Source organism: Vicugna pacos, chromosome 22 (assembly GCF_048564905.1).
Source record: "Vicugna pacos chromosome 22, VicPac4, whole genome shotgun sequence".
NCBI classification, from domain to species: domain Eukaryota; kingdom Metazoa; phylum Chordata; class Mammalia; order Artiodactyla; family Camelidae; genus Vicugna; species Vicugna pacos.
The window spans coordinates 20,270,391-20,294,100 of NC_133008.1; the positions used below are offsets into that span (position 1 = coordinate 20,270,391).

The window sequence follows — 23,710 nt, forward strand, 5'->3', positions numbered from 1 at the left end:
CACTTACACACACACACACACACACACACACACACTATTCCACGCAGTCACCTCTCATCCCCTGATCTCAGCTCAAGCCCCACCTCTTCAGGGACAAGGTCATATCCCTCCATCCTGCAATGACATTGCACCCTTTCCTCCTTTGTGGCACTTATCCCAGTTGGTGAATATATATTTGTTTTTATCAGTTTAAAATCTCTCAGCCTCACCAGAGGGCAGGTTCCAGGGGGAGTGGAGTGGATGTCTAGGTTTCACTCACCTGGTACGAAACAAGGGGTCAGTAAGTTTTTTTCCTTTTGATTCAATGAATAACTGATTAACTGACCCCTAACAATAAATATGGAATTTGCTAAAGATGGGGTTTACCTGAATTCATTAAAATGTAAAAGAAAAGAACTAGGGTTAATTGACAACGTGAGCTGGCCAGGATGGAGAAAGTGTGGGAATAAGAACAAAATTTCTTAGCAAACTGTAATTAACCCAGTATCTTAGGCTAATGGTCCACCATATAGGAATGCCCCCCACGCCCCATCTAGGGGACATTCTGCTCAGTGGAAAAGTAATATTAATGATAGAGAGGAATACTACTTCAAGCCAGAGGCAATCTGAGTGTTGATTAGCAAAATTAAATAACCCTCAAGTTTATTGTTAGCAGAAGGCGCCATATCAAAAAACAAGAATGAGAGATTTTATGGCTACAAGGACTTTGGAGCATTGCTTCAGACATGCCCTCCCTGTCTGAAAGCAGCAGTGAACCACACCTCAGATCATCAAAGGATTGCACAATCCCCCTTTGTTTCCTGTTCTACCTTTGGAAGGAAGTAATTTATCTGGAGCAAAGGAGAAGCAGTGGGTGAAGGAACTGCCTCCTGGCCCCCAGTCTTGGCTCCTCCAGCCCATCTCTTTTGCTTCACAGCCAGAATAACACCTGGGACCCACAGCTCCAATCACGTCGCTTCCCTGCCTACAACTATCCAGGACATCTTACTTTCAGCATCATCAATAGCCTTTATAGGCTGCCAGGCACTGGTCTGTCTCTCCAGCCTCAACTTTCCCTGCTCTTTGTCCCTGACTTTGTGTGCTCTGTAGGACACACCTATGAATTTCTGTTTGTAGAACCAGTCCTTCTACCTGGAACACCCTTCCACAACCTCCTACCTAGCTAACTACGCATATACACACATGCACAGACATGTATACACACACATATACACGCATCTTACTGTCTGAATGGTTGAAATGTCTTGCCCCTTTACCCGTAACTGCTTTAGGATGAATTTCCTACGAACAAGAACAATCTCTTACATAACCATCACAATTGGGAGATTTAACATTATTAAAATACTGTTTCTAACCCACATTTCATATTTAATTTTTTCCCTTTGTCCAATAAAACCTGTTTCATCTCCCCCTAGTCCAGGATCCAGTCCAGAATTACACATTATACACTTAGTTGTCACATCTTTTTTAGTCTTCTTTAATCAGAAACAGTTCCTCTGCCTTTCTTTGACCTTTGACATTTGAAAAACCTAAGCCAGTCATTTGGTAGACTAGCCTCCAGTTTGAGATTTTTCAACATTCCCTTGTGACCACAGAGGTGACGTGCTCCTCAGTATGTTGTGTCAGGAAGTCCAAGATAGCAGATTATCCCAATATCGGTGATGTTTGATCTCTTGGGTAAGGTGGTGTCTGCCACATTTCTCCACTACAAAGTGATTTTTTTAACTATTGTAATTAATAATTTGAAGGAAAGATACTTTGCAAGTGTTGTTTTTGTTTTTTATTTTTTCGGTTTTGGGGGGTTTTTTGTTGTTTTTCAGTTGGGGGAGTAATTAGGGTTATTTATTTAATGGAGGTACTGGGGATTGAACCCAGGACCTTGTGCTTGCTGGCCTTGTGCGCTACCACTGAGCTACACCCTCCCTCAACCACTGAAGGAAAGATACTTTGAAACTATGCAAATGTTCAGTTCCTCATCAAACTTTCTTCTACTAGTTTGGCACCCATTTTATATCTGCTTTGTTTTTAAGGAAGCTTATTTTCCATTGTTAATTTTTAAAAAAAGAATATGATTACGATAAAAGAACTTCCTAAATTACCCCGCCGAAAACACCTGCCTCTCCCCTACCAATTCAGTCTTCTTTGTGAAGGTCTTACCCCCTAAAATTGAGAGACGTCTGATAAGTACCGTATTAGCCGAGGCCAGACTTCTCATTTGCATGTTCAACTCTATTCATGAGTAGTCTTTTCATTTCCTTTTCTTGTACAATAATATTTCTTTAAAAAAAAGAGCCCATGAAAGGGGCACTTATTTTAATAATGAGAAATAAGATGTGTATTACTATTTCAGACTTACCTGCTGTCATAATATTGCTTTTGGTCACGTTACGATCGGCGTCAGTAATTACATTTACTTTCTCATGCCGGATACAAGGGCTCACTTAAGACTCTGAAGAGCGTCTTGCAGCCTTGGGGGTCTGTGGGTTGGAAATCATCAGGATTAAAGTCCGTGAGGAGAATTAGGATCAGGGTCAGATCACAGGAGCAGCAGGAAGGTAAAATATTACCATTTAAACAAGAAACGGGACTTTTCCTCCTTTCGTGAATCACGTTTTCCGTGACAGAGGAGGCTGCTTGCTGTAAGATGAATAGTACCTGACATTCACTCATCCATTTATTCAAGAGAAAACCATCCTGCGGGCCTACCAGGGGAGAAGCACCACTGTGTACAGCTTCTAACCGTGTAAAGTGTGCATTTGGATAGGTTCCTCCGGGTACTTATCTTTGGGTAAGCTCTTCGTAGCAAGATTTGGCTAAAAGTAACCTTGAGGGCTTGCTTACAGAGTGTATCAAAAGCGCTCAGACAGACACTGGAATACCCTAGATAAAGCGGCGTCTCCCACCATCTAAGAAGTCCATCTGCTTGGCTCAGGGCTCAGTCTCAGGAACCACCAGCTGGAGTAGAGAAAAAGGAAGGATCTCCAACCCCTACCCCTAGTCAGCCAGATCAGAAAAAGCCAGCCATGTCCATTCATGCAACCACATTCATCACAGCCCAGTCACCTCGCGCTCAAATTTCCTAAGAAAGAAACTCTCCTCTGTACCACCTGTCACTCTCCTGTGAGGTCCTGACCGCAAATGAGGTTCTCCGAAATGTCACCAGTATCAGAAAATGTTAGAGCCAGGACAACCTAAGGAATAAATATCTTTCCCTTTAAGACGTACCTCAGTTTACTTTATGTACTGTCTGATTTGTTCCTTACCAAAAAAAAAAAAAAAACAGGTAGAATAAGACCAGGTTTCCTCATGTTACGCTGAGGAAACTGGACACCAGCAAGGTGGAAGGACGTCCCCAGTTAGGAATGAACAGAGCTCGAATTCTGACCTCTGGGGTCATAGCCCCCCCAGGCCACTTTGGCTGGTAGCCCCAGCGGGGCCGTCAGCACCCTCCCCGCCCCACCCCACCCACCAGCTTAAATGCTTTCCTGGCACTCATCGCAGGGCTAGTTGTATATTAGTTATATGATTATTTGCTTCATGTCTCTCACCCTAGAAAGGAGGAATGACAGAAACTAAGCCTGTTTTTTTCACACCGTGTCCCTTCTGCCTTGGACGGCTGGGGAGACAAGTTGGGGGGCCAGTATGCCACCTGTTTCTCCTGACCACAGCTTCTCCCTGTGTTGATATATCGCAGATTCCTCCTGACCCCAGTGACTTCACGCATCCTTTTTCGGACCATAGCTGCTGCCAGAAATGGCCCTCTCAGTGGACTCGTCCTGGCACCGGTGGCAGTGGCGAGTCAGAGATGCCCTGCCCCAGTCTCCGTCAGAAGCCACACCACTGCTGTCCCCAGAGAAGGGGAGGCAAAGCTATAGCGTGACGCAGCAGCGGGTCGTGTTCCCCAACAACAATGCTTTCCACCAGGACTGGGCGAAGGCGTCCAGGAGATACCCCGGCAATAGAATCTGCACGGCCAAGTACAGCCTCTTCACCTTCCTGCCCCACAATCTCTTGGAGCAATTTAACAGGTAACACAGCCCCTTGCCTGAGCAATATGCACTTTAACCACGTGTTTGCCACTCAGACGAACTGAGGGATGATGCCCTCTTGGCCACCTTTCCTTTAATATCCAAAAGCATGTTCTTTGAGAAGCTTTGTCATTCATTCATTCATTCATTCCTTCAATAAATATCTATCAGATTCTACTGTGTTAGGTTATGTATTGTGTGTTAGAGAAAAAAAAGGTATTGCCCTGACTATATTGGCTAGTGGAAGATACAGATGTCTTCCCAATTTTAGGAATTATATAAATTGGTGCAAACTATAATTCTGATAGATACTTCCAAGAAGAGATATACGGGGCTATTGGAGTGAGTAAGGGAAATCTGGCCTAGTTAAGAAAGTCAAGGAAGACTTCCAGGAGGAAGTGATAAAGGAAGTGTAACCTGAAAGAAGAGAATGCATTAACTAGGTGAAAAGAGGCAGGGAGAAGTCAGAGAAGTGAGCCAGAAGAACATTCTTGCAGAAAGTCCTTCCTGTGCAAAGGCACTGGGGCAAGAGGGAACAAGGTGCACTTGGAAAACTTAAAAATGCAAGCCACTCTTTTGAGATACTATAAGCAGAATCATCATTTAATTATAAAGCAAAATATATACCTAGACATTATTCTAAATTTTGTGACTATTGTAAGCCACCATTTATTAAGCAACTACTGTACTCCAGAACCCTCTACATTGTATGTGTAGCAAATATAGCCCATGTAATATTTATAGAAGTCCTTTAAAGTAGGTAGTACTAGCCCCATATTATGCAAGACAAAACAGGTTCAGGAAAGTCACACAACAAGTAAACAATAGAAACCAAATTTGAATCTAGATGGATTTGGCTTCAAAGCTCTTACTATAATGTTCAAGGTGACACTGAAAGAGAATGTCATTTTAATTGGGAAGGGCCAATAGTTAGGAAGAAAAACGTGGAGAGTATTTTTCTTTGTGGCTTTCAGTTATACCTCCCTCGTACCTTTCAGGTGGGCTAACCTCTACTTCCTGTTCCTGGTGATTCTGAACTGGGTGCCCTCCATGGAAGTCTTCCACAGGGAGATCACCATGCTACCACTGGCCATTGTCCTGTTCATCATCATGGTTAAGGATGGTGTGGAAGACTTCAAGAAACACTGCTTTGACAGAGAGATAAACTGCTCCAACATCCAGATATATGAGAGGTAAGGGAAGTCATTTCCTCTGTGGCAAATAGGTTATGCAAACTTAGCAGCATTTTCCAAAAATTAGTCTCTCTTCTCACATTATAGTTCCTTAAGTTCGTTGAATTCAATGATTGTCAACCAGGGCAGTTTTGCCCTGCAAGGAGCTTTTGACAATGTCTGGAAATATTTTTGGTTGCCATACTGGGAAGGAGGGTGCTACTGGCATCTGATGGGTAAAGGTCAAGGACGATGCTAAACATCTTACAATATACAAGACAACTTCTCGCAGCAAAGAATTATGAGTCAGACCAAAATGTCAATGGTGCTGAGACTTAGAAACCTTAATTTAACTTGTGTAAACATTCCTATTATTAAACCCAACGGTGTTATATTATTAAGAGTAGGGTTGAAAGCTCCAGAGTGAAACTCTAGAATTGATTGGATCATCTCAGGAGACCAAGTTCAAGAGCAGTTCTTTGGAGAGTAACAGGCAGTGTCTCCCAGAAAAGAAAATGCATGCTGTTTTGAAAGCATCTGTGGCCCTTGGCTAAACATTCTTGCTTTTAGAACTTAACCAGGTAGGTTTTAGGACCCAGAGCTGGCACACCTGTTCTTGGCTGCCTGGGGTGGAAAAGGAAGCTACCTGTGTGTGACGTCTGCATTCCAACAGGTGGAGTCTCAACAAGTAGGAGGAAGTGACCCGGTGGGTACACACCTGTTCTCTGCAAGCTCTTTCCTTGTCATATTCCTCCCCTAGTGTTTGTACACCGGCTTTTTATTTTCAGTTTTCGTTTTGAAAGGAGAGAGAAATCTTCCGCAAAGAGGGCAAGCAAAAGATGTCAGGAACATCACTCGCTGGCAGCTGAACAATGGGACTGATCCAGGAAGAACCTCTTTCACGGGGATCTCAAGTGCCCTGCTATGAGAGTTAAAGAGACCGGACTGAGCAGAGATGAGAAAGGAAGGGAAGAGAAGGCGGAAAAAGAAAGAAGACAAGAAACGAGTGGTGGTCTCCAACCTGCCCTTTGAAGGATGGTCCCACAAAGAGAATCCCAACAGACATTATCGTGGGAATCAAATTAAGACCAGCAAGTACACTGTGTTGTCCTTTATACCCAAGAACATCTTCGAGCAGCTACACCGGTTTGCCAATCTCTATTTTGTGGGCATTGCGATTCTGAATTTTGTGCCCGTGGTCAATGCTTTCCAGCCCGCGGTGAGCGTGATACCCATCTGTGTCATCCTGGCGGTCACGGCCATCAAGGATGCTTGGGAAGACTTCCGGCGGTACAAATCCGATAAAATGATCAATAACCAAGACTGCCTCGTCTATAGCAGGTAAAGCGAAAGCCCGAGGAAGTCTTGAGCCCAGCTCTGATCTCTCTGTGGCCACTGCCACGGTCGCTGCTGTTTATGGAAGGATGGGGTGGGGAGATGGCATGTTTTGATCGCAGTGAAGCTGTTTGATTCTCCACAGTGGAGATTATGGTCTAAAACAAAAAAACAGAAAGGAAAAAAGATCGAGGCTTGAGTCAGTCATATATTAAAATTTGGAGGTCTTTAGTATGTGATGTTTTCTTTGCTGTTTCAGATGTAAGAATTGTGTATAAATTCTCATCCATTTGGGGTTCAGTGTGTCCATGAGCACGTTGGAGCATGTTTGGAGACCCCTGGAAGGAAGTGGCACCCCTATTTTTCAGGGGAGCAGTAGAGCACTGTATTAGGAGAACCAGCCCTGGAGACACTGCCTGGGTTGAACGCGGTCTCTGTCAGTCATTAACGTTATGTGATGTTAAGCAAGTGACCTAACCTCTCTGAAACTCATTTTGTCATTCGTAAAATTGGAGCACTTCCCGGGGTGGTCTTGAGAATTGCGTGCGATAATCCTTGGAAAGTGTTTAGCACTCCTTCTGACGTATGATACTCAACGTGCAAGCTGCAGTGGCTTGATTTATAGACTGTAAAACTTGCCTTAGCTCCATCAGGCTGTCCTGAAGCTTTCTCTCTGATGTTGTCCCAACCCAAACGAAAACTCCCCGCCCTCTGTCTTTCCGTGTTGTTTGATGTTATTTTATCCATGCTGTTGTTATAGAAAGACTCCATTGAGCAAGTAACCAAACTGGGTTGTGAGGGAAAGGATATGCTCTGGGTCAGTAAGGGAAGAAAATGGAATTATCATGTGTCTCAATTTTGCGAGCATTCACGTAGCCCAGAAAGGAGGGAGGGGACGAAGCCTGAGCACTCAGAGAGCGCACGGTGGTGAAGAGCACTTTCTGGGCTAGTGTGAGAAGTCTTGGGTGAGTCAGTCACTCAGATGATTGAAGCAGGTGAGAGCTTGACCTCCTGCCAAATAAGAAAAATGTCCGTCTTTCTCCCGAAGCACCGTCCCTCTGACTTCTTCCCTCTGATCTCATGAACCCCAGTTCAGCAGAAGTCCTGCAGTTTCTCTGGTCATTCTGCAGCTGTCGAAGGGCTGGTCTGTCTAAGGAGAAGCTCTCTTCCCTGGGGAGAACGTGGAACTGACCGACTTGGAGCTGGCTGATGAGAGAGGGTTTAGGAGCCGAGCTCCACTTGGAAAGCTGTAGCCTGGGGAGGTTTGTAAGGCGATCGTGTAACACGAGGGACTCAGTTGTCTCCAGAGCACCCCTCAGAGAACCTCCATGCCCTCTCCTTAGCAAAAGAGGAGCTTCTGGTCTGTCTGCCTGCAGGCCCACAATGGTACACCTAACAGTCTGAGTCCGAAGGTGTGGGTTTTATTTTTTTTCCAGCTGGCTCTAATTGTCTTGAATGCTGTGAGTATCCTGAACACCTAGAGTTGAGATGTAGTCATTCCTCACCTTTGAATAGAGAGGAAAAGCAACAGTTGAAGTGTGTCGCCTTTCCTAACAAGGCTGGTTTTTCAAGAAAGCGTTGTTTTCCTGTTGTCACCAATCCCCCCCATCATGTGTTGTTTTGTACTTTCTCCTGTGTTGTTTTGCTCACTGAAGATGCCCCAGTGAGGCTGGCTCCTCGGGGAGGCATACCTGGGGACCTCAGTCAGCCTGGTGTCCCATGCTCCCTGCTCTGCCAGGAACCCTCTGCCCTAAGTGTCCCAGAAGAGTGGACCTGTTCTTGGGGGCCTGTGCTGGGCAGGCCAGGCTGTTGTCATTCTGTTCTCAAAGTAGCTTCCAGGAAACACCAGAAAACCGAGGTGATGACAATCCAGAAAAAGAAGAGACATCAGTCCCCAGGCTTGCTGGCAGAAAGAGACAAGAAGGGGGTTTTGTGGCATATTTCCTAAAATGTATTCAGTGGAATAATAGTGACAGAGAGATGGTCTCTTGAAAAAAAAAGACCCATGGACAGGAAAAACTACACTGGCCCTCCTGAACCCGTGGTCCATGAAGGACTAAGGAAAGATCACAATAAAGAAGCCTGTTCATCTTTGCTTAACCCTATGTGGTTCCAAACTTACAGAATCTTGGAAATATTAATATCTCAATTGGGGCAATTTTAATTTTTCCATTGTTACAAAGTAAGTGACTACAGGGGGCCAGGCAGGTGATTGAGTGAAATAGACTGGCTATAAAAAGGAAAGCCATATTATTCATGTGCTGATACATGGTAGCAGGCAACAGGGAGCAGTGGGGACTGTGGCAAACTGGGCCAGGGGAGGTGGGGGCCTGTATTCATCTTAGGAGGCAAAGCTGGCCACTGAGCTCCAGCTGGTTACCATGTGGGAATATAGGCCTAGTGTTGCCAGATTGCCTAAGTTTTAATAGAGGAGCTAAAAATTCATATTTTTATTTGAAATAACCTGATTTTTAAGTGTTGGTAACTGATAGACTTTTTCCCAAACACTTCAGACCTATTTTATTTCAGACCTAAAAAATCTTATTTTGCCACTGAGCCCCCTGATTTGCAGATTTTGCTTTAGAATACCCTACGAATCTGCAAATGAATAATTAGATTATTCTTTCAAAATTCATCTTCAATGAGGGGGCATCTTTCCGTAGAGAGCTGGTATGAACTTGAAGCAAGAACACAGGCCTGTGTGTCGGGAGGCCTATGTGCTAGGCCTCGATCTGTGACCCACTACTAATAATAGCTTAGAAAAGTCATTTAAATCTCTGGATCTCAGTTTCTACTTTTGCAAAACTTAGGAATCAGACTAGATCTTGTCCTGTGAGATAAACTTATGGAAAAACAAAACCCACAGTCAGACAAGTTTGGGAAATAGCACATACTTGATGAGTTTCTTGAGTCAAACAGTACACGTCAAAAATAAAGTTTCTGGGAGAACCTTCAGTTAGGAATTATCCAACTTTGTTTAACTGTTGTGTCAATTGAGATGCTCTCTACTGCAAGAAGCAGAAACCTCAACTCAATTTTAAACAATGAAGACTTTGTTACTTAAGTCACTACAAATGTCTTAAGGTGGGCAAATGATCAGACATAGTTCAATCAGCTAATCAGCATTCTAGATGCAGCACTTAGCATTCCTTTTCATTCAGTTCCCATCTGTGCTATTTTTGCCCTCAGGCAGATTTCCTTCATGGTAGTGAGATGGCTGCAGCTGCTCCAGCCCTCACATCTGTATTTAGTAACCCACAAAGGGAGAAAGAAAAGTGCTTTTGGAAGCATTCTTGGAAGCTCCAGGAGGCTTACTCCTCAGTTTTTCCTCATCTCAGTGACCCCAGTGGGTCACATGCCCATCCCAGAACCAATCCCTGTGAGCAGGAGGTGAGATTATGCTAATTAGATGATACTTGAACCACAGAGCCCAGCATGAAGTTCACTGCCTTGAAAGCATATCGACTACCCAGGGGAAGATGAAAAACTAATTAAAAAATGAGATAGTTTACAAGAGAAGGAAGAACAGATGTTAAAGAGGCCACCTCCATGTCCTTAACTCCATCCCCTTTAAGTATTTTTGATCTTCAACTCCTTGTGAATTGCTTTCCACCCATTAATAGGAACAGACACACTCTGGGATTCTGTAATGTGTATCCCTTAAGTTTTTCCAACTCTGAAGTGGCTTAATTCTATGAAAGATCCTGGAATAGAAAGCAAGAATGTGCTAGATAACTGTTATTATCTTAACTGATGGTCCTGAAGAATGTTTCCTTTTCCTAAATATCAATGATTTTTGACAGAATGTCTGGCGGAGAATACAAAATCTGAGAGGACAGTTGTTTTATTTTTCCTGAGAAGCAACATAGAAGCTTATATCCCAAACACTAGCTCTATCCATGTTGTCTCAGATTCACACATTTGAGAAAGTGATGTCAAATGTCTTCATTTTTGTGCTGTTGAATACAAAGGCCCTAAGAATTTTGCTCAGCCTAATCCCATGCATCATCCAGCCTGGGCTTGTTTCTACTGTGAGAAAATCTTTTTGCAAACAGCAGAAGCCTTGTTAACAGAATTACAATCCTGTTAAAGCATTTTCTTTTAATATAGCAACTGTGCTTGTGGTCTAAAGGTGACCCATTAATCAGATTTATGGGATGACTTCAAGGAGAGATTAGCTTCAGGATTTTATTAGCTTGGTTTCTCCCAGGGCTCAGTTTAATGAATCTGGAAGCCATACCCAGCAAGAGATTTGTGTTTTTCCATCCAGCTTAGTAAATTTTTATTTGTATTCAGAAAACCTGCAATTATGAAGCAGGAGTGTGAACCAAGGGAATCCGTGATGGAAGATTTTCGTCTGCACATTGTAATGTAGCAGAAGCCTTCCAGTATTTGGGTCAGTGCACGCTTATTAATCTGCTCAGCCAGTCCTAATTCAGGATCAAGCATGTGTGCACCAACATGGAGCCCCTGGAGGGGCTCTCAGTCCAGAGATCACGAGGAACTTGTGAACAGCTACAGTGTCCCCTGCCTGTGTACAAAGGGCTGCATGACACATCTGCCTGCAAAAAGCATCCAAGCCGAGGGAAGCCTTCCCTGAAGAGGTGACATTTCAGGAGGGCACTGAAGGATGAGCAGCGTTCACATAGCAGAGTAGACGTGTTCCAGCTCACAGCCTGTTCATGTGCCAGCGCAGGGTTGTATGTGTGACTTACGCTGGTATCAGAAAGACCAGGACTGAGAAATGTCAGGAACTTAGGAGATGAATGATTCAGATTAGAAATTTAAATTCTGACTTTTTACCAAGAGTTGGAGATTCTCTTCTGTGCATCAGGTGACCACTATAACAAAAATAATTCCAGATGCCGCAGGATTGCAGCCAGCCTTCTGGCAGCATGGCACTGAGAGCCTGGATCCCCGCAGTGGCAAGTTCTGCTGGAGAGGACGGACGCCCGGCCGGCAATTTGTTGTTATTTGTGCCGGTCGCTTTCTGTGCCAGTACCCCAACAGGAAAGGCTGAGACCGAGGAAGCCAGAGGTCCTGATCCTGGGCCGGTCACCAGTTAACTCTGTGACCTAAATGAAGCCGCTGAAGCAGTCAGGGCCCCATTTGTCTCATCTTTAAATGGTGATCATAACCTCTCTACGGTATATTTTGTGAACAGATATGCAGATGACACACAAGAGGGCTTGGAAGTAACAGAGGTACAGAAACAACTAGACGAAGCAACACTGCAAGAGAGTGTGTGAAGCATTCTCAACAAGGACATTTAAAATGTGACGTCTTACTGGATGCTTAGCCTCACACCTGGGCTTCTCTCAGAACTGCTGCTCGATGTGTGGGCGTTGAGCCTCCATTTCAACATCTGTACGATGGGGCCAGTATCAGCACTATCTCCCAAGGTCATGTGCATCGAACGAGATAATCCTTACAAACCGTTTAACTCGGTGCCTGCACCATAATTAGCCCTAAGTAATTTCTTTTTATTTCTAATTGTTTCAACTCTAGTTTTTTCAACGAGAGGCCCACCCTGTGCTTTTATGTTGCTTGCTACGGTCCCCAGTCATACAAGAGAGGAATTGCTTATTTTATTGGTGAAAGTCAAGGACATTCATTTACTGGTAGACAGGATAACAGTGTTTCACTTACACAATATTTTTTTTTATAATTATTGAGGTATAGTCAGTTATAGTCAGTGTGTCAATTTCTGGTGTCCAGCATAAGGGTAACAGTGTTTTAAAAGCAACAACCTATGCTCTGCTCCCTTATTTCCCTTCTCTTCCTCGTGGCAGAATTTAAAATCCGAATTTAGGAAGTCCCTCTGGAGCGTAGACCTCTTTCCCCAGCTCCCCTTCCACAGCACACCTGAGCACACCCAGACCAAGACTGAGACGGAGTCAAGGGATTTAGGTGGCCTCATGCAGCTCAGAGCCTAAGCCGCTTCTCCCAACACAGCTTCTAACCTGGAATGTGCATTAGAATATATTGTACAGCTATTTACATAGAAGCTATTTGGTCCCCTTTCAACTATTATTTTCCTCCACATAACATCTCTCTAGGAAACCCAAAGGGGATGAGATGATTGACAAGGCAGAATTCAGGCCTTACCAGGGCCATCCTAACACCAAAATAGAGCCATAAATTCGTCACCCTAAACTGTATCCTGGGGCTGCTGCAGGTGTTAAACAATGCATGTAAAATGCTTAGCATAGTGCCTGGCACTCAGTGGCACTCAGGAAATGTCAGCTCGAACATTGCTAAGGAGAATTCTATAACCTTGATAACCAGGGTCGCCAGGAGCTTGACCCGAAGAGAGTAAGAAAGGAAGACCATTGGCTGGGGTTGGGAACCGCATGAGAGGAGACAAACTCTCCACCATAGAACTTAGCACATAACGCAGCAAAGTAGGCCTGGGGGAAGAATCTGAAAAATGCGGGCAACAGAGAAACACGCAGTGTCATTTGAAGCATGACTGTGAAAAGTGCCACTGGCTGGAGTTTACAGACCAACAGACCGCTGCCTCCGTCCACCCTGCGGGTCTTGGCTCTGCAGGCTCCTCTCCGAAGCGCCCATTTTTGCAGGTGCCCTCCCCGATCTCACTGTCTCGCCCTGTGCTCACAGCAGGCCATAAACTGTTTGGGCCCATGCAGCTTGTCATTTCAGGATGGAATGCGTTGGGCTCTCCCCCAGACTCGGTGGGTGGAAGAGTCATAAAACAAGAACTCAGGTGTCCCTGAAGCTCCGCACTCGTGCCAACGAGCGTGATTTGTATTTCGGCAGGTGGGGATTTATAGCCTCCGCTTCTCTGTGATGGAGCTCACAATTTCGAAAGCTGAGGCTCCCGTTCTCAACCCAGCCTTGGTTCTGTCGATGTGTCCAGATTCAGAGTCTTCATCTGCCTTGTAGTTCTCCCTTGAACAGAACCAAGAGACCCCTCTGAGCCATGAAGGTCCCCCAGCTGTCACTCATCAGCCCTGGTTGACATGCCTGTGTGACCTTACCCAAGTTAGATAACCTTTCCAAACCTAAATTTCCTCATCTGTGAAACAGAGACAATACTAATAACAAAAGTCGTTTCATCGTTAGACAGCTAAATGGTAATGTGGGTTAAATGCTGGGCTTATTATAGGCACTCAATACATGTAAGCTTTATAATATTGTATTATATCATATAATATTATATCATATCACAGCTCAAGATGTCTTATATATTATTATATCATTATTGGAAGTCTCCACTGGTGTGTCTGTAACAAAAAGAGGTAGATCAGATGTCAAAATGACTTAAGGCTGGGAAAAGCTTCTCTTATACTGCCTCCTGTTGAAGACAGATCTACAAGGAATCAGTTACTAAATATTTACTCAACACTCCCCCATGTGCTAGACATCATAACAGAACCCATGTGGGTGCAGAAATATAAGACCCAGGGTCATCCCAGCTCTCGGCAAGCTTACCACACAGTTGAAAATAAAAGATGCATGAAAGAGTTAGGCCTCCGGGTGAGAATGAAGCCACATACATGCCTCAATGATACAGCCCCGAGCTGCTGATTTGGGACTTCGGGCTTCCCGTCCTCACCCTCAAGGCTCCCCAGATGTTACCCAGGCATCCTCAGGATAGTCAGTATCTTCGGGTCCCCCAATATTTTCATCCAAGCGAGGGGTCCAAGTCTCCTACCACTCCTGTGGCCTCAGCTGTTTCTTTCTGGAACTTCCCTGAGCCTAAAGCCCTCCTCACTGTGGTGTGTAGCCAACAGGCGGGGGCGGAAGCAAGGAATAGCCAGGTGGGGAGACAGTGGCACCCACTGCTGTCTGCCCCAGGCCCCTGCTGCCTTTAGCGTAACTCCTTTCCCTTCTGTTCCGTTTCCATTTTGCAGGGCCAGGTTGGGGCAGCAGCCACATGACCTTTTCTCCCTTTTCAGTTTCTTCCCTCTCTTGCCAGGCTCCTCCTTGAGCCAAAAAACTCCACCACGACAGCTCGTGAAAACAGACCACACGCTCCGTCCACAGCAGTGACCCTGTGTTGCTTCAAGCCGATAATAACTGTGATGATGGTGGTAGTATCAGCAGCAAATGCCATTTGCTCTAAGGTCCTTGGACACTTTTCAGATATTACTAAACTCTCACTTAAACCTGTACAATAGACTTATGTGTCCATTAGAGAGACAAATAAACTGAGGGTCAGACAGTTCAGCAGTGGATTCAAGGTCACATTACGTGTGTAAGAGGTAGTTCCTGGTTTTAGCCAGGCTTACGTGACTCCAAAGACCGTAACCACCCTGTGATATTGCACACCACTGTCAAAACAAAGACAAGTGGGTGTTACAAGTATTCCTGAGCCAGCCACAGGACCCTTGACTCTTCCTTGGAGCCATGGAAAGAATAGAGGTTCCAACCCAAATTTTGTGGCTATACACCTTGGCCAGGTCAGTCTCCTCACCTGAAATGGAGATTTATCAAATTTCCTCCAGCCCTGATTTTTTTTTTAATTAAGACTTTATTTTTTTTTAGAGCAGTTTCAAGTTTACAGTAAAATTGAGAGGAAGGTACAGAGACTTCCCATAAACTGGCCCCCACACGTGCATAGTTTCCCCGATTTTCAACCAAAGTGGTCCATTTGTTATACTGATGATCCAACATTGAGGCATTATAGTTGCCCAGAGTCCATAATTTACGTTACAGCTCACTCTGGGTATTATACGTTCCATGGGTTTGGTCAAATGTATGTGTCCACCATTGTGATATCGTACAGAAGGGTTTCTTTTCTCTCAAAATCCTCTGTGCTCCACCCCTTCATCCCTACCCACCGCTCAACCCCTGGAAATTACTGATCTTTTTACTATCTCCAGAATTTTGCCCTTTGCAGAGCATCTGATAGTTGAAATCATACCACATCTGGCCTTTTTAGATTGGTTTCTTTCACTTAACAATGTGCATAGAAGATTCCTCCATGTCTTTTCATGGCTTCGCTGGCTCACTTCTTTTTAGCTCTCAATAACGTTTCATTGTCTGCAGGCACCACAGTTTATTCATCCACCTATTGAACATCATCTGTTTGCTTCCAAGTACTGGAAATTATGAATAAAGCGGCCGTGAACCGACATTGTATGGGTTTTTTGTGGACATAAGTTTTTAACTCCTTTGAGTAAACAGGAGCAGAATCACTAAGTCATATGTGAAGTGTATGTTTGGTTTTATAGAAACCACCAAATCGCCTTTCAAAGTGGCCGTGCCATTGTGCATTCCTACCGACAGTGTGTGAGAGCTCCTGTTGCTCCACCTCCTCACCAGCAATGGGTGGTGTTAGTGTTCCTGATCTGGAGCGTTCAAATAGGTGTGCAGCAGTATCTCGTTGTAATTTGCATTCCCTGATGACTTACAACGTAGAGCCCTTTCCATGCTTACTTGTATCTTCTTCGGTGAGGTGTCTGTTCAGTTCTTTTGTCCATTTTTTAATTTCCTTATCTTGAGTTTAAAGTTCTTTGTATATTTTGAATCACAACCCTTTATCAGACGTGTCTTTTGCAAAACACACGTTTTCTCCCAGACAGTGGCTTGTCTTCTCATTCTCTTAACATTGTCTTTCACAGAACAGAATGTTTTAACTGTAATGAAGTCCAGCTTATCAGTGACTTCTTTCATGGATAGCACCTTCGGTGTTTTAGCTGAAAAGTCATCGCCATACCCACGGCCATCTAGGTTTCTTGCTATGGTGTCTTCTAGGAGTTTTATAGTCCCACATTTTACATTTAGGTCTGTGATCCATTTTGAGTTAATTTTTGTGAAAAGTAGCAGGTCTGTGTCTAGATTCATTTTTCTCTTGCATGTGGATGTGCAGTTTTTCCAGCACCGTTTGTTGAAAAGACCATCTTTGTTCAGTTGTGCTACTTTTGCTCCTTTGTCAAAGGTCAGTTGACTATAATTATGTGAATTTATTTTTGAGCATTTCATTCTGTTCCATTGATCTATTCGTCCATTCTTTGGCCGATACCACACTGTCTTGATTACTGTAGCCTTACAGTAAGTCTTAAAGTTGGATAGTGTCAGTCCTCCACCTTTGTTCTCTTTCCATATTAAGTTGTCCAGTGTGGGTCTTTGGCCTCTCCCTATAAACTTTAGAATCACTTTCTCAGCACTCACAACAGACCCTGCTGGGCAGTCCTGATTTTCAGGATATATTTTTCTGGCAGTTTGCCCAGCAGCCAGCACCCAGAACCCTTAGTCTTTAATAGGCTGAATTTGGGTCCCACTTTCCTGGGCTTGGGGAAAATGTTTGGATTTTCAGAGTTTCATGTGTCTGCACTTTGTGTGTCTGAGCTCAGTTCACAAAATGTTATCACAGACATGAAGTGGGTATCCCAGCAGCATGAAGAAGAAAACGCTGGGGCTGGCAGTGGTGGTTAGCCCTCACCGTAACTTTAACAATCCTTGTCACCATCATCATCAAAGATGCTTGTATTCACTGAGTACTTACCAAGTGCCAAGCCAAGAGCTCGGTCCCTTGCATGGATTGTGTCACTGCTCCCTTCAGTAACCCTCTAAGGCAAATAGTCATATTGCCTTCAGCTGAAGAGGTTACTCCCCAAGAGGTTAAGTAACTTGGTCACACAGGTAGTAAGCAGTGAAGCTGAGATTCAACCCGCTCTTATCTGCTGCACTGCCTGCATTCTCCTTGGCATTCGCCCTTCACCCTGGGGTAGCAGCACGGACCAGTCTGGGCCGGACATTGGAGCTTCCTGAAGGCCAGTTCCTCTCATCACCCTACACTGAACAGGAATTCCCACAAACAATTAATCCTCCTGACAGATCCCCTCGATTCCTGCTCCTTGAAAGCGTTTTTATGAAACCCACATAGTACTTGAGAAACGGAACCTTAAGCACCCTCTCCTCCTCTGTTTCCCCCCTTTCACCTGCTTCCCCTTGGGATCCAGTTGGTTATAAACCTCTCTTGCTGTTTATTTACCTCTTAATCAGCCCTGTCTCCTCTCGGAATGCCGGTTAGCACCGCACCGCTTAATTTCTCCCCGAGGCAGAATCTGCCAGATGGAGTCTTCGTCCCAAGCCACGCTGATTTGCCTTGTTTTTAAATAGCAGTGAACATGCCACGAAACTAAAATAGCAATCAGTTCCCAGGTGTGGACTCACTGAGCAGGGAAACAATCAAGTGTGTGTGGACGTGTCCACCGGGGCAGCTGTTCCAAACGGGCTGGATTCACAAGGGAACAACTCCCACAGGTGGCTCCCCGCCAGCTGCTGGCCACATCTGGGCGTCACTCAGCGCAGCAGCTCGCCTGCTTTTCCGCGTCAGCTGGGTTCAGCCACTCATCACCTCCTGGGGCTGGACGCCCCCCAGCTCCCGGGCTCCACACCTCTGCCTTTTCCATGGCCATGTTCCTGACGGTTGAGGAGACAAAGCAGGCCCCAGAGGATCAGGAAACCAGCACAGAGCAACCAGGGCAAGGAGGAAATGTCCCTATGGCTTTTTTTTTTTTTTTGATCCCTAAAATTCCTACAAAACCTGACTCTGATTCTATACCATGACTATGTTTGGGTTAATATAAATATAATTTTTCAAATTTTGTACCAGCTAAATTATTAAACTATGTCCCCCCCCAAAAAAATGTTTTTGAACGTCCCCAAATCATGTTTCTGCAGCTTTCAGAGTCCTAGACACACATGGCAGGACATGGGTCTGGAGAAAGGTGTGCCTCTGAGACACGCAACCCGGACATGGGCAACCTCTCTTTTGGGGAGGATGAGCCTCCAGCAGGGACGGAGTGTTTCTTCACCACCACATCATCCTGATAAAGAGAAGACTGCATCTTAAGGAAAGACAGAGGTGGTTATTAGTAGCACAGCAGTGACCTCCCTGGGATCCAAGGATTAACAGAAAGAAGACAGAGACTGGTCGGACTTGCAGCTTCTCGTGTGGTCCCTTCGATCTTGGGTTACCTCCTATCATGGTGGAAGAGCGATCTTGTCATGCACAAGGCAGCCCAGATTCCAGCACAAGCAGACGCAGTAACATGCTCAGATGGGGCTCAGCATCGTGGAGAAAAACAGTAAAGGAGAGCCCACATCTCCAAACCTGGCTGGAATCAGAGACACCCAGCTGCGAGCCAGTGGTGCTTAGTTAAAACGACCACCTGTGGAATATTGGTTTGGTCCCAAATCCCACATTTAAAGAGGAAACTTTTCAAACACTGCCTTAGACAGAAGAACCCTCAGCTCTAGGACAGATCCTGAAACTGTGTCACATGCAATAATTGAGGGCACTTGGAAAGTTAAATTTGACTTGGCAAGTCCAAAAAGGATTTGGAGGATACCTGATGAATACTTTAAAATATTTTTTTAAGTGGTAGAAGATGGAATAAATCAGGTTGCCTAGGGAGGGAGAATTAGTTCAAAATTTGGCTAATCAGAAGGAAGACTGTATGTTAAAAAAAAAAAACAGACTGTAAAAATGGGAGCTCTTGGAAATGGACAACGATGCCCTGGGTTGTAGCAAGTCATTTTGCTGGAGGTGTAACATCTGACTCTGCTGTACCACCCGGGGGGAGAGAGCAGAATGGTTTTGAGGAGGTGGGATATCCAAGTAGTGAAAACTGGGGTTTGGGGTCCAGTTGGACCCAGACTCAGATTCCAGCTTTGTGTTTGTAAGACCTGAGGAAATTTTTCCTGAACCCTCCGTTTCCTCATTGTGAAATGGGGATGGCATCTTCTCTAGTGGGTCATCACACAAGTAAAGGAAGTATAAATTAACACTAGTGCTCGGCACGGAAGCAACGCTAAGTTCACAATAGTTGCTGCTCCTCTTACTCCCTGGGCTTGATAAATTGGAAAGAGAAAGTGCATCCTTCCCTCAGATTTCTTTAGCCCTCCGACTCTGATCACTGTGGGGCCCATCCTTTCAAAGTTCCTGGCACCTTCTTGCTGATTTCCTGTTGGCTGTTCTAGCACCGCTCCAGACCTTCCGTGATTCCCTGATGGCGGTCTGTATCCTCACCTCTCCTACTCGTAACAAGAAGCGATCTTTCCTATACTCCAGTTCTTTATGACCCTGCTTTCCACGGCGATAGCTGGGTATTCTGGGAAGTGATGTGTATTAAGAATATGATGCTAATGTGACAATTTAGTCACCTTCTCCTTTTAATTTTTTTCTCCTGCTAGAGAGTAAGGGTTGAGCACAGCACCCAGTCAACAGCCAGCAGCCAGAAGTCTATGTGGTCAGACGAGGGAGCTTTTACTAGCGGGATTCTCTAGACAGACCATGCTTAGCTTTTCTAGAGATGATGACAGTGGTTGTTTGGCACAAGAAGGAAGAAAAGTCTGTGACAGGCTGACTGGGGGATATTTAAGTATAGCTGGGACCTGTTTCCATCCACTCATTAATGTTCTGTAGACCCTTAAGATTCACTCCTGTCTTTCTCTCTCCCAAGAAAAGAGCAGGGCTACGTGCAGAGGCGCTGGAAGGATGTGCGTGTGGGAGACTTCATCCAAATGCAGTGCAACGAGATCATCCCCGCGGACATACTGCTCCTCTTTTCCTCGGACCCCAGTGGGATCTGCCATCTGGAAACTGCCAACTTAGATGGAGAGACGAACCTCAAACAGAGGCGTGTGGTGAAGGGCTTCTCACAGCAGGTAGGGCTCTTTCTAAGATCTTCAATCGGAAGGGCAAAGGGATGAAGCCAGCCAGTTCTCCTGGAAAAATAGATCTAATTTGGGGGGCAGAGGAGAAAGTAAGCAGACACCTCCTTTTCCCAGGCATTCGCGTGCGCTTCATCTTCCCAGCAACAAGCGGAGAGGGATGTGATCCCCTCGGCACAGACGGGGAATCTGAGACTTAGGAAAGGTAACTTGCTGAAGGCTTCAGAGCCATAAATGGAGACCCCCACCCCACGCCACCCGTTCAGCTGAAGAAACCATGCTCTCTGCTCTAAACCAAGGAGTCAAGTATCTGTTCAGTTACTCTTGGGACCAACCCACGTTTCTGTGCTTGTCCAGTCCCCGCTCATCCTGCCCAGGTCAGCTCCAGCAACTTCTCCCTCCACAAATTTTCTCTAGGACTCCTCTGACCTCAGCGTAAATGGCAGCAAGGTGTCATCAACTGGTTTTCCATTTGTGTGTATCTTACCTTGTCAACAGCACTGAAACCTCTTTGGGGACAGGGAGCCATCAACATTTTTATTTAACCCCCACGCTTAGGTGTATGAGACCTTGGACATTGCAGAGAAGTCATTATTGTTGGGTGGTTAAGAGCCCAGCCTCTCGAGTCTGACAGAACTGAACTCAAAGCCAACCCCACCATCTATTCTCTGCCTCACCTTAGGCGAGTCACTCACACCTTCATTCTCTCATCTGGAAAATGGGAACAGAAAGTACCCTCTCCAGACGGTGTTTCTGAAGACCAGGTGATGCATACGTGAATTACTTAGCATGAAGCCAGGCACGTGGTGAGAGACCAGTAAATAAATAGTTGGCAGTAAATTCAGTGGTGTTCATAGGCAGCCTGTGTTGACTGGTTAAAACTGGGTGTGATGCTCCAATTTTCTCTTCTTTTCTCTGTAACATTTTTTATTGAGTTATAGTCATTTTACAGTGTTGTGTCAATTTCCAGTGTAAAGTGCAATTTTTCAGTTATCCATGAATATACATATATTCATTGTCACATTTTTTTTTTGCTGTGAGCTACCACAAGATCTTGTATTTATTTCCCTGGGCTATGCAGTATAATTTTGTTTATCTATTCTGCATATGCCTGTCAGTATCTACAAATTTTGAAATCCCAGTCTGTCCCTTCCAATCCCCCGCCCCCTTGGCAAACACAAGTTTGTATTCTATGTCTATGAGTCTGTTTCTGTTTTCTGTTTATGTTTTTGTTTTTTAGATTCCACATATGAGCGATCTCATGTGGTATTTTTCTTTCTCTTTCTGGCTTACTTCAGTTAGAATGACATTCTCTAGGGACATCCATGTTGCTGCAAATGGCATTATGTTGTCGTTTATATTGGCTGAATAGTATTCCGTTGTATAAATACACCACAGCTTCTTTATCCAGTCCTCTGTTGATGGACATTTAGGCTGTTTCCACGTCTTGGCTATTGTAAATAGTGCTGCTATGAATGTTGTGGTGCAGGTGTCTTTTTGAAGTAGGGTTCCTTCTAAAAATATGCCCAGGAGTGGGACTCCTGGGTCATATGGTAAGTCTATTCCTAGTCTTTTGAGGAATCTCCATACTGTTTTCCACAGTGGCTGCACCAAACTGCATTCCCACCAGCAGCGTAGGAGGGTTCCCCTTTCTCCACAGCCTCTCCAGCATTTGTCATTTGTGGACTTTTGAATGACAGCCTTTCTGACTGGTGAGAGGTGATACCTCATTGTAGTTTTGGTTTGCATTTCTCAGATAATTAGTGATACTGAGCATTTTTTCATGTGCCTATTGATAATCTGTATGTCTTCTTGGAGAATTGCTTGTTTAGGTCTTCTGCCCATTTTTGGATTGAGTTGTTTGGTTTTTTCATATTAAAGTTCCTCTTGAAAGGGTTGATTTCCCATCTGGTACTTTCTCTACTCATGGAAAAGAATAAAACTCTATCCCTTTTATTCACTCTGCCAGCCTGTGGCTGAGGAGAAATTGGTTGAATTAGGGGATTGAGAGGAAAGAAGGCAAACACTTCATTCCTCAGTCTCATGAAATCACGGTTAATATCTAGACAGAAACGTCTCAAGAGAAGGCAACCTGTCACACCTCCCTTTGCCCCTCTCAAAGCTCTGGAGGGACAGTGCTCACGAAATTGCTTTTGTGCGATAGATTCAGTCCTCGGAAGTCTGTTCTGTCATCCTTACAATGGGAGTAATAAAAATAGCTCTCCCAAAGTGTTGCTGTGAGATTCAGATGAGGTAAAGGAGCGCAGGGAACATGATGAAGGGTGTGCTGCTTCATTAGATCCATAGTCAGTGGTCTACAGCTGCCTCCTTGGCTGCAGCCTCTAGACTGGGAATGGAAACTGCTATGACCACCTTGCAATCATCTTGTTTATTGTGACAGTAGCTCAGCCCTCCCAGTGGTGTCCAGGCTCTGCTTGAGTCGATCACGGCCCCAGGGCTTGGTGTCTGAGTTTTCTCTCCTTTGCTTGTCCTTGTCACACTCACCCTATCACCTCAAAGTGGCAGGGCAGAAGCTAAGTTCACAAAGCCATTCTACACACAACAGCAACCTACTTCATGGCTCAGGGCCTTGTGAGCAAAGGTTTTCAAACCTTCTTAACCGCAACTCACAGTGAGAAATACGTGTTGCGCATGCCCACACCCTCGTGGATATGTGTGTGAGTGTAAAATTGCCACCTCAATCCCATTGCATGCAAAGCACTCTGAAACTTCCTCTTCTATTCTTTTTCTGTAAAAATTTTTTTGATTGGATTTTTAAATTTTTTATTTATTTTATTTTATTTATGTTTTAAATGGAGGTACTGGGGATTGAACCCAGGTCCTCAAATATGCTAAGCATACAATCTACCACTGAGCTACACCCTCCCCACCCCCAGTCTATTCTATTGAGTTTTTTTTAAAAAACATTCTGGAAGCAGTGAAACTTGTCTGTGCTTACAAATCTCTCCTTCCAGCCTCCCTACTCCAACATCCCCACCACAATTTTGAGTCTTTTGAGCCTCTTGGGCACGTTATTTTGGTGGTGTTGAGTTTCACCCAGTGGAGGCACTCCCAAGCTGTTGCTTGTATGTTAATTAGTCAGATAGTTTGGGATTTGACTCGAATGAAGAGCCAGATGAAAGAGTCATTCACATGCCACTGCTACAAACCAGCCAATTCAATTTAATCACATCTCTCAAGCTTGGACCCAAATTCTCCTAGGATACTTGGTGTATTGATTTACCAAAAAAAAAAAAGAAAGAAAGATAAATTCATGTGTGAAGAGAATAAGATTTATTTGAGTTTGGAGGTTTCCAGAATTTTCCAGTCTATTTAAATTCTTGAATCCCCCCTCACTTTGCTTAAGTGTGCTTTTCCATTTCTGTAAGAATGATGATGACACTATAATGATAATGCACTTACACTTTCTTAAAGCCCTTATACACATAAGGTAAGCGAGGCACCGAGAAGTGAAGTAACTTGTCTAAGGTCACTGAGCTGGGAAGTGTTGGAAGCGGATTCAAA

General features: G+C 44.6%; 1 protein-coding gene across 15 annotated transcripts in view; it reads left to right on the forward strand.

Moving 5' to 3' along the window:
• The window catches only part of ATP10B (ATPase phospholipid transporting 10B (putative)), a 414,699-nt gene that overhangs the window by 306,467 nt on the left and 84,522 nt on the right, over nt 1–23,710 (forward strand). For 14 of the 15 annotated variants that reach the window (XR_012063132.1, XR_012063133.1, XM_072947277.1 and 11 more), the window contains 3 exons: nt 3,695–4,028; nt 5,027–5,221; nt 19,975–20,179. Coding sequence is in view for 13 of the 15 variants with exons in the window: in XM_072947277.1 (XP_072803378.1) it covers nt 3,754–4,028; nt 5,027–5,221; nt 19,975–20,179 (675 nt within the window). In the remaining 2 variants the exon portion in view is untranslated. Of the gene's footprint in view, nt 1–3,694; nt 4,029–5,026; nt 5,222–5,923; nt 6,542–19,974; nt 20,180–23,710 lie in introns of those variants that run through there. The other variant, XM_031689384.2, reaches the window with a different exon arrangement.